At 44.3% G+C, this 10,882-nt stretch overlaps 2 protein-coding genes across 5 annotated transcripts in view; both read left to right on the top strand.

Annotated features, from left to right (window-relative positions):
• Positions 1-10,882, top strand: part of NUDT5 (nudix hydrolase 5) — a 134,069-nt gene that overhangs the window by 59,309 nt on the left and 63,878 nt on the right. The window lies entirely within an intron of this gene.
• The window catches only part of UPF2 (UPF2 regulator of nonsense mediated mRNA decay), a 67,016-nt gene continuing 60,628 nt past the window's right edge, over positions 4,495-10,882 (top strand). For 2 of the 4 annotated variants that reach the window (XM_075024682.1, XM_075024679.1), the window contains exons 1-2: positions 4,495-4,624; positions 10,135-10,514. In XM_075024682.1, the coding sequence (XP_074880783.1) occupies positions 10,153-10,514 (362 nt within the window). In that variant the 5' untranslated portion in view covers positions 4,495-4,624; positions 10,135-10,152. Of the gene's footprint in view, positions 4,625-4,739; positions 4,858-8,527; positions 8,651-10,134; positions 10,515-10,882 lie in introns of those variants that run through there. The other 2 variants (XM_075024680.1, XM_075024681.1) reach the window with 2 other exon arrangements.

The following is a 10,882-nucleotide window of genomic DNA, read 5'->3' as shown; positions in this document are numbered from 1 at the left end:
GGTGGACACCGAGTTGGAGAGGAGCCAGCAACTGTATCCTTGAAGCAAAGAAGACTAATGGTGTCCTGGGCTGCGTTAGATAAAGTATTGCCAGCAGGTCCCCTCTACTCAGCACTGGCTGAGGACACACCTGGAGTACTGTGTCCAGTTCTGGGCTCTCCAGTACAAGACAGACAGGGACATACTGGAGAGAGTCCAATGAAGGAAGGGCCATGAAGATGATGAAGGGACTAGAGCACCTGACACATGAGGAAGGGCTGAGAGAACTGGGACTGTTCAGCCTGGAGAAGAGAAGGCTCAGGGGGACCCTATCAATGGATGTAAGTACCTGAAGGGAGGGTGCCAAGAGGAGAAGAGAGCCAGGCTCTTTTCAGTGGTGCCCACCGACAGGACCAGAGGCAATGGGCACACACTGAAACACTGGAGGTTCCCTCTGAACATCGGGAAACACTTTGTCACCGTCAGGGTGACCGAGCACTGGCACAGGTTACCCAGGGAGGTGGTGGAGTCTCCGTCCTTGCAGATACTCAGAAGCTGTCCGGACATGGTCCTGGCCGACCAGCTGTGAGTGGCCCTGCTTGAGCAGAGGGGTTGGACCAGATGACCTCCAGAGGTCCCTTCCAACCTCAACCTTTCTGTGATCCTGTGCGATTCTGCAATTTTGTGGAAAATGACACAGCTGCACTGCATCTCAGGGGACAGGGGGGCGGTAGGGGGAACCCACGCATACTTCACAGCAAAACTCATTTCCAATAATCATTCAGTCACCCAACAGTTAGTGAATGCAGGCCTGGGAGGCAGGAGGGGAACTGGCAAGTTACCTTACCATAGGCTTGGTTGTGCTCATGAATGTCTTTTGTAGATTGACTTCACAATGGAGAAAACAAAAAGTATTTTTTCTTCAAATCAAACCATGGCTATATGCTTTTGGAACAGGTGGAACTGGATTTTGCAACTGAATTGGTCATGACACCACAGGTGGCCAGGGATTTTATGATGTTCACAGTTCTTGCAGAGGGGCCACTTGTGTTCCTTGAGACTTGTATGGTTGGTTTTATGGAGATTTATAAAAGCCAATTTGGGAGAAAAATAAAAGTGACTGACCTTTAACACTGCAAAGAAGGCAAAAGGATATAGCTATAGGACAGCTGACATGTGGCCAACAGAATAAAGTGGAGGAGAAGTGTGACTTTGAATATTGATTTTTTCAATGCATATTAGAACAAAGGAACCTTGAAAATAATGTTGCAACATTCCATGATTTTGTGGAGTTGACAGCAGAGAGACAGAAAAGGTTGATATAGTTAAATATTTCCGTTCTGTGCTTGGGGAAGAAGACAAATGTTGCAGGCAGATCGCATGATGATGAAATACTTTTCTACAGTTCTTATGCAAATATCAGTCAAATAGCAGATATCAGTGTGGTTTTGCTTTAAAGCAGATAGAGGGTTAGTTGAGTATTTCCCAATTAGCACTGATAGGAATAGGTCTGAACATTAAAAATCTTCCAAAGTTAAAAAGGACTAAATGAGATGGTTCAGTCACACAATGTGGATCTTGGAGAAGTAATGGAATATTTGTATATACAGGTTCAGTTACAGGTTTAATCAAGTCTAGGCATGGGTATATGGAATATATACCTTGTCAAGTCAACTTGCTGGTTTTTTTCTGTGATTCAGAATTCAGTTAATAAAGATTTAAAGTACTTTGCAGACTTTTGCCAGCATAATCATCTTGCGTAGGACACGATTACACATGGCAAAAGCCTTGCTGTAACTATATCTAGGTCAATAAAAGGTTTTGTTGACTTTGGTTCATGTCTAAATGTGAGCAAGGTGGTACCTGTGCCAGCTGAAACACCGCTGCTAAGGGCATACGCTCTGGCTCTGCAAGGGAACTCTCCTGGTCTGACTCTTCGGGCACAGAGAGCCTGTCCTAGAGAAGAGTCCTGTGTGAGGTTGATTCAGTACTACCTGATGTTCTGGCTAAGAGAACTAGAAATGCTTCAAAATCAAGGTTGCATATACTAAATAGCATGCAGCCGACTATCTAGAAGATCTAAACTTGCAATATTTTAAATAGAAAATCATCATCAGCTGGGAGTATTTCTAAAGGGATTATAGTTCTTGCCATTTTAGTAGTTATATCAGCCTGAGAAAACTGCTCATGAAGTAAGTCCTGACAAAGTTTGTCAGCTGGAGGAATGTGGTGAAGAGAGATTATCTTGGATCTGAGTGCCAAGATGGACTGGACATAAGCAAATGTGATTTATTTTAACAGGATGAGATGCAAGCTTGTACACCTTGAAAGAGTATATGCACTAAAATGTACCTCCTTTCTAGGAAATGGTGACTATAAATTATCTCCAAAAATCATGGGAATGAAACAGATGGGTCTAAAAAAGTTATGTCAGTATCAGCTCACTTGGCAAAAAAGATCATTTTCTGGATGTGGCTACAGGGAAATACTGAGTACACCTACAGATTCTACATTAGGCCAGTATTTGGCACAACTGTGACTCTTCTCTGAATACTGTGTGCACGTTTTGTGCCAGTATTTGAGGAAACATACTGAAAACATTGAGAAGAAGAGCTTCAGGAGTTAAAAAAAAAATGAAAGACATGGTTTATATATGAGACTCAGGAAATGAAATCTACTTGTTTTTCTTTTCGGTAAGTTAGTAGAAAAATTTGATCAGTATGTACACAAATGAAACGGGTACTTTATAAGGAAAAGCTTTCCGAGCTATCAGACAAAGGTAGCATAAGATTTACTTGCATGGTCTTTACAAAAGATAGTTCCAGTGTAGTTGTAGCTGTGGGGGAATGTGATATAAATACAGAAGGAGCTTTTGTTTCCTTTCAAAATTGTAGAGATAGTGCATTTTATTCATGTTAGAAAAGGCAGCAATATTATGCTTCAAAAGAAAATAAGCCAACATGTCTTGACGTAACGTCACTGAAACTGATAATTAAGCCTAATATAATGTTGAGTCTGCCTTTTCAAACAAGACCTAAAAAAGACTAATTCAGAGGCATCCACTGACAGGCTACAGGATTGGTGCCTTTGGAAAATAAAGTACCAACACTAATATGGAGTTACCCTCCCCATTTAACCCCTTGTTTTCTCTGTTTAGCCCATGGATCTTCTCCCTTCTAGTGAATCAGTTAAATCAACCTGGTAACTCAAGACATTTTGGCAAGTAAATGAAATCTTTCTGTAGCAGGTACGCTTGAATGATCTGTGTTAATAACGAGCATGACTTTGTCCTTTCAAACTTTTCCAGAAAGAGGTTTTTAGATGTGTCTGCAAAATGAGCAATGAAGTTAAACAACAGGGAGGAGAGTTCTTTCCTGGAGAAAAAAAAAAACAACCTGTCTAGTCCTGTACCAGTTGGCAGAGGATACCTAAAACTCTGCATCAGTAAACAGAGTCTTGTATTTGGGCTGACTCTTGCTTCTGAATAAAAGGTGGCTTTAACAGCTGAATGATCTCATTATGCGCATCCAGGCCCGCGCCTGCTGTCATGGCCAAGTATTTGCGTTTGCTTGTTCTCAGCCCGGAGGGGCGTAAACACTTTCCCATACCCAAGAAAAAGCTTCTGTCAGAAACCTTGATCCTTAAGACTCTGGATGCTAAAAATACCAGATTTGCGCTCTGAAATTCAGGGTTGCGCCAGCATTTTCCAGCTCGGGCGACTTCGGTGTTGCCCAACAGCTGACGCCATGCCCAGACACGCAGACGGCGAGCGTTTCAAACACACGGGGAAGTTCTGTGCAACTGAATTTACCGCTGGAAAATGCCGACGGATGTCCCGACAAGAATACGGGCAGGACGGGAGGGCGGGAGATACCAGATTTAGGCCACAAAACGCAACAGGCGACACCCGTTAAGTCATCGGTTACGTATTAACTCGATACTATGCCACTGTTACCCCTGAGTAGTTTACCGCGGGGACAGCGGAACGGATCAGGCAGCGCCGTGCCGGGTCCCCTCCGAAAGGCCACCCTTGAGCATGACGACTACGCGTGACGCCTCACGGCCAGAGGCACGTCACGGCAGTGACGTCACGCGGGGCGACAAGGCGACTCGTGCGCTGGGGCCGCCAAGGAAGCGCCATTCACGGCCCCTTCCCCCCTTCCCCTTCCTCTTCCTCTTCCCCTTCCTCCTCCTCCCCGCGTCGCTGTGAGGGACGCGCCGCCGAGGTTCCCCCCTTCCTCCCTCCCCCCCCCGCCGCCACTTCCGCCTCCGCAGCCTCCCGGTAACCCGAGCAGGGCCGGCCGCCCGCCCGCCGTCAGGACCCCGCCCGGGGCTGTCCTCCGCGCTGCCTGACCCCCAACCCGTCGGGAAACACCGCTCGCCGAGCCGCCGCTCGCCGGGGCGACGCCGCGATTAGGCGGCGCCGCCCTTTCTATCGCGCCTGGGCGTCGCGGGGCGGGCGTCGCCGGCTCGGTCGGGGCGGTGCTGTCGGTCAGGCAGAGCGGCGGTCGCCCCGGCAGGGAGCGCGGCGGGCGTCGTGAGGGGAGAAGAGCCGAGGGGGCCTCGCGCGCCGGGGAGGGGGCCGCGGCGGGCGGAGGAGTCGGCGCTCGCCGGGAGGCCGGGCCCATGTCCGCACCGGGCGGAGGTAGCGGGCCTGAGGCGGCGGGGGGCGCAGCAGCCGTTGGGGGAGGCGGCGGGCGGCCCGGAGGGTGGGGCGGCGCCCCTGGTGTGTGGGGAAGAGGGCCCGGGGGGGAGGGCGCAGGGGCCTGTCGGAGGCGGGCGAGGGGTGGGGGGGGGGGTTCCCCGGGGCTGAGGCGGCCCGGGGCAGCGGGGGCCGTGAGGGTGAGGAAGGAAGAAGAAGAAGAAGGCAGGGCTAGGGTGAGGGAGCCTGCAGGGCATGGGGGGGGGGGTGGCAGGGAGAGGGGCAGGTGGGTGTTGTTTTTCTTCTGGGGCTGGCGGGTGCGAGCGGGGAAGGCAGAGCCCGAGAAGGCGGCTGGGTTGTTGGAGAGCCTGCGTACGTGGATTGACATGTGTAGGGGCGTCCCGGGGGAAGCGGGGAGGGCTGTTAGCTGGGAAGTCTTTTGCCCCGCATATATTTAGTGACTCGTCCGTAGACCGCTTTTTCCCGGTGAAAAGCGTGTGCCTGCGGGTCTGACGGCAAAACACTTTCTCCGGGAGGTATGGAATCGAAAGTAAAACTGCCCGGCTGGTTAGGCAGGCCTGCCTTCCCTGCCGGTGTGTAGGGGGGGCTTCTTTGCGCTATAATTTCCTGTCTTGCCGTGTGTCTCATCTTTCAAAACTTGTGGCTAAGTTTACTTTCTTCTCATTGACCATGGTGTTTTTCTTATGTTCCTTCCCTTATTTTAAGAGAAACCTTAACTGCATTTCAATTCGTGGAACTTTTAATTTGTTGGTGCTCTGATTTGTAACGATGGAGAAGGTTGTTGCTCTTTGAGGTTTTTCAGCTGGTCAGAAGTGGGACATCTGGCCTGCGCTCTTTGTCTCCCTTATCTCTTTGGTAATACAGTAGCTGCATAAAGGAATGTTTATGGGATCAGTTTAATTTCCAGTAGCAGTAAAAGAGCATGTGAAAAATCTAAATATGCTTAGTTTAATAAAGCCATATTTTTTTCCCCCCACACTTGTGTTTGCAAGGATTAAGATTCTGGTTCATGGTACTTCAGTCTGTGACAATAGGCTGGTTTTATTGATTTGAGAGGATTTAAGCATACCAGACCAAGGTGTTGATGTTTATCCTTTCATTCTCAATGGTGACTAGATTAATGATGCCTTGTATGAATCTTTGGTTTCCTAGAGAGTAAATAGGTGTTTTTTCTTAAGTGTTGCTTGCGTATTTCAAGACCTATTTCTTAAGTTTCTGATCCTAGAGTATCGTGAACAGAATCCCATCAGTTTTTCAAATTCCAGGATTGGTATAAAAAAAAAACTATGTAGAAATTCAGGTACAGTAAAAAATTTCTTAATTAAGAATGAGTTAAGGTAGCTCAAATAGTGGAAAAATGAAGAGAAATAGTTTTCCTTGGAAAAATAGCATCTGTAAGTGATGAAACTAAGAAGATAGAGTGTTAAAGCATCTAAATGTCACTACAGAAATGGACTGCCAAGAGTCCAAAAGCATATGGACGCTTGTCTTGTATCCATCTTCTCCATCCTCTCTAGTTTTCAGCTGTGAGCGCTGGTTCTCCCTATCTGTTGGCTTATGAAGTTCATGTCATTGTCATGCCTTTTCATCAGTACATTCACATAAACATTAGGTATTAAATAGAAGTTCTCTTAGTGAATAAGTTTCTCTTCATGTTTCCTTATCATTCCCTTAATCTGGACCAAACTGTGTATCTTCAGCCTTATTTCCTAGGGAAATGAGACCCAGGTGAGCCTGCTGCCTGTTTCCATTTTTCTCCACTTCCCACAACTTTTGAACCTTTCAGCCAGTTTCAGTCAAATTAGGCAGATGTTTTGAAGGTATAAACATTCTAGGGATCTTGTGATAACTGGCAGCTGAGGAAAAGTAACAAAGTCTAAATTAACATTCTTACTGAGGGAAGGGTGATAGCATATGCTCAGTGGACAGTTCTGTTTTTGTCTGTGCTGTTAGCTGACACTTGTGTGCTGACCGGTGAATCAGTCTGTGTATAGCTTGGAGGCAGCAACTGCACTGCCTGCCTCCTGCCATCAGTGGTTGGTAGACATAAATGAGCTGGCAGTGTGATCAGAAGGGTTTGTGAGATAAGGAGGTATATATGTAGCAGGTGGTGAGGAGTATTGTCACATATATATTCTGTGATGCAGGACAGAAATCTATTATAAACTAGATTGTTGGGGGGTTTTTTGGTCACCAGTGTTCATGGGGGAAAAAGCAGATAATACTGTCTTGTGGTCAAAATCACGATGTACCTGATTATGCTCCATCCCTTTTCTTTTTATCCCATCTTCTCTATTTTGCTTTTATACAAGCAAGTGTCAGATATATCTTTAAAACAGAATTCTGAGTTTCTAAATTTAATAAGAGTTTGAGTACTGTAATGATTTTGGTAAGTGACTGTGTTAAAAGTTACATGTGTAGCTGGATATTTTGTTTTGTTTGTTTTTCCAAATTGTAATTGAATTACCCTACTAACAGCAGGTGGGGGACAAAGATAAAAGCTGGAGTATTAGAATTGTGACATGCTTTTCCAGCATTTCTTTACACAAACAACCCAATGTTTTCCTTTTAAACTTAGCTCCCAATTTATTATCTCTCACAATCTAACACTTTTTTTAAAAAAGAGTGTTACTCTATTTTTTATTTTGTTTAATAGACTTATTGGTGAAAAACATTTTAATACAATTAATGGAGAGTCTTACGCAATGTTCTAACAGACCTAATCTTACTGGTAAGGTACTACAGTGGTTTTAAATGCTAAAAGCTTCCCTTTCAAACCCATTTTGTTAAAAATGGTGGGAGAGGTAAGTTAGCTGTCCCAAACTGATGGAATTCCCAGAGTGGATTTGTAGTGAGAAAAGATTAATAAATAGTTATTGTTGAATTTGAAACAGAACATGTAGAGGATTTGTATCTCCCAGATGAATCTGTGAGGAACAGGTCCTACTTAACTGGCCTACAGAGATAGAAAAATTAGTTCAGACCTTTAAAATGAAGGGGCTTGGGGGGCTGCTTATTTGTTTGGGTTTTGTGGATTCCCCCACCTCACCCTCTTGGTTAAGTACTGATTTCATAATAATACTGTTTTAAGATGATATAGATCAGTGGGTTTGAAATCCAGGTAGTTCTGAGATGTTGAGCTGTGAAACCTTTTAGTTGTAGACATGCATTAGGGAGCCAAATTTGGTAGTACTTGTTTAAGCAATGCTGATTTGATTGGTCTCACTTCCATAAATCAGCGTCAGAAACATTTCTTCATTGGTGCTGTTGCCAATTGCTATCAAAGAGGCCAAGTCCTGAATAGGTCCTCCATTAGTAAGCTGTCACTGCCTGTATCTGAATATACTGTGAATTTTTGCAAACAATTTTTTTTTCCAGAAGACCTGGACAAGCATCTTAAATTGTAATGCAGTGTTCCGTATGGGATCATCAGTATATGAATCTGTCGTTTTATTGTTTGGGAGGTGGGGGAGGTAATGTGGAATACTTAGAAACAGAGGTTTTCATTAGTGTGATGTGTTATTTTTAAATATCTTTCAAAACAGTTAAAAGTAATACTAGAATTGCACCGCATTAGATTGGAATGCAAGTGTCTCATTATCCACTTTGTTAAGCAGATGCAGGAAATATGTCAATCTAGCATATTTTCATCATCCAGTCTGAGTAAAATGTTAGAAAGGCAAAAGTAAGGGTGACAATTGGGAATCAAACTGGTGTTACTAATAGAAACTAAGTGATGGTTCTTTAGGAGGTATCCAGTGCAATCGTGTCCCATCAGTCCCACCTATATATGTATTTAACTTGAAGCACATAAATATGTGAAAATTATTTTTTGTTTTAAGAAATTAATTTAGCCTGAAGTAAATAAGGCCTAGGTGGTTCTAACTGCCTCTTTCAGTCCTGTCTGGCTCTATCTGACCCTGGACCTGAGTCAGCAGAATGCCCTTGCATGAAGGCCAGCTGCATTCTAGACTGTAGCAGCAACAGTTACCCAGCAGATTGAGGAAGGTGAGTCTTCCCCTCTATTTGGTACTTACAAAACTGCAGCTGGACACCATATCCAGATGTGGATTCTCTGTTCCAGGAAAGGCATTGACATGCTATAGCAAGCGCACTGGAGGGCCATGAAGACCATTAGGAGGCTAGGGGACATGGTATCTGAAGAGAGACTGAGAGAACTCAGTTTCTTAATCTGTAAGAAGAGGGGGGAAGTCTTATTACTGTCTACAGCAACCTAACAGGACACTATAGAGAAGATGGAGCTGGGTTCTTTTCAAAGCTGTACAGGGATAGGATGAAAAGAAATGGACACAAGATGGGGCACAGCAAATTCCAGGATGGTATTAGGAAAAGCTTTTTCACAGTGTGGTTATTCAGGTACTGGAACAGGGGCACAGAAGGGGCCATTGCATCTCTGACCTTGGAGATATTCAAAACTTAGCTAGCCAAGTCCCTGATGTGGTTGGACCTGCTTTGAGGAAGGGATTGAACTAGGTGACCTCCATGGTTTCCTTCTGATCTAAATTATTCTGTGATTCTACCCTTTCTTGTTCAATGTATGTTACTTTTTGTATCCTTAGCCAAATGAAACTAAAGCTTAGAGGGCTAGAAACCCTAAAGATGCCAAACCTCCTACAAGTCCCCAGAAAAACATTGGTTCAGTAGGAAGAGATACAAACTGGAGCCTTTAATAACTCTTGATAATTGTAGCCTTTCTACTATTATTTCCATTTGTCCTGCTGGCAGGGAGGTTTGTGTGTACACCTTAGCACAGCATGCTCTTCCGGCTGGTACTTGTGCTGTGTGGAAGAGTGCTTGAGATGACTGGGGAGATTTTGGGAAGGGTGAGGAAAGAGGGGAGCAAGATGATGCTTTTCACAATGAGGGCAGTGTGGCATTGGCATTGGAGCAGGTCGGCTGGAGACGTTGTGCAGTCTCCCTCCTTGGCAGTTTTCAAGACTGGAGCCTAGAGCAATCTTGTCTGACCTCATAGCTGACCCTGCTTTGACCAGGAGGTTGAACCACTTGAGGTCTTGTCTAACCTGCATTATCCTATGATCCTAAGTAGAGGTAGTGGAGGGGGGACTACTCTTAGGAGATGTGTAGAAAGGTCAGTGAGGCACAGGTGCATGCTGATAAATATTTAAGTTGGGGGTACTTTGCTTTCATCAGTTGTGGATTTTTTTTTTTCAGATGGACTTCTGTTTATATTCCAAGATCTTCTGTTCCTCGGGTTGTAGAAACTTCAAATGCTTTTACTTCACAATTCATGCTGGAGACAACTTGGCAGTGTAACACTTTAACAAAATGATTAGTTTTTACCTGTCGTTAGGTCCATTCCTTAGTTCAAGAAAACTTACCTTAAACCTGTATTTTATTCTGAGTCAGGCATTTGTGAGTTACTTAGTTAAGAAGTGAGTACGGGTGGGCTGTGAAAGTGACCAATATATCAACAACAAGTTAAAAGTACTTGTTTTCCTGTGATTCTGCAGACTTGCCTGGGTAACACAATGCCAGCTGAGCGCAAAAAGCCAGCAAATATGGAAGAAAAAGAATCTCTGTTAAATAATAAAGAAAAAGAATTTAGTGAAAGGCGACCAGTGAGCACCAGGGAGAAGCCAAAAGAAGATGTCAAGGTTGGCATGAAAAGAGAGACTTTAAAGGTTCCTGAAGATAAAAAGAAAAAACTGGAAGAGGATAAAAGAAAAAAGGAAGACAAGGAGCGGAAGAAAAAAGAGGAGGATAAAGTAAAGGCAGAAGAAGAGCAAAAGAAGAAAGAAGAAGAAGAAAAAAAGAAGCTTGAAGAAGAGGAGAAAAAGAAACAAGAGGAGGAAGAGAAGAAGAAGCAAGAAGAAGCAGCTGCTCAACTGAAGTAAGTTGTCTGTTAATGGTTTAATTGTGCCAAATGTTGTAGTCCTGCTGTCAGGATTATGGGCAGAATTATAAAAGATGAACTGTTTGAGTTACTTATAAGTTGTAGGTAGTGTTCTAAATTTTACGTGGCTAGCTGAGTATGAGTATGCTTTATGACTTCTGCATAGTTTTGAGTTTTCAACTCTAACCTCTGTTAACATTAGTCTGTAATACAAAGTTTTGGTAGTGTTCTCCATGTGATGACCATGTAATGTAAAGCTATGCTGGAATAAAGCAGCACAGTTCCTTTTAAGATGGAGAAGTGTTAGTGTCATAAAATTGGGAATACAAGCTCTAACAGGTCCACAGACTGTAACGAGAGCAAAT

The sequence above is a fragment of the Buteo buteo genome, chromosome 4, assembly GCF_964188355.1.
Source record: "Buteo buteo chromosome 4, bButBut1.hap1.1, whole genome shotgun sequence".
NCBI lineage: Eukaryota > Metazoa > Chordata > Aves > Accipitriformes > Accipitridae > Buteo > Buteo buteo.
This window is presented reverse-complemented; position numbering and strand designations above follow the sequence as displayed.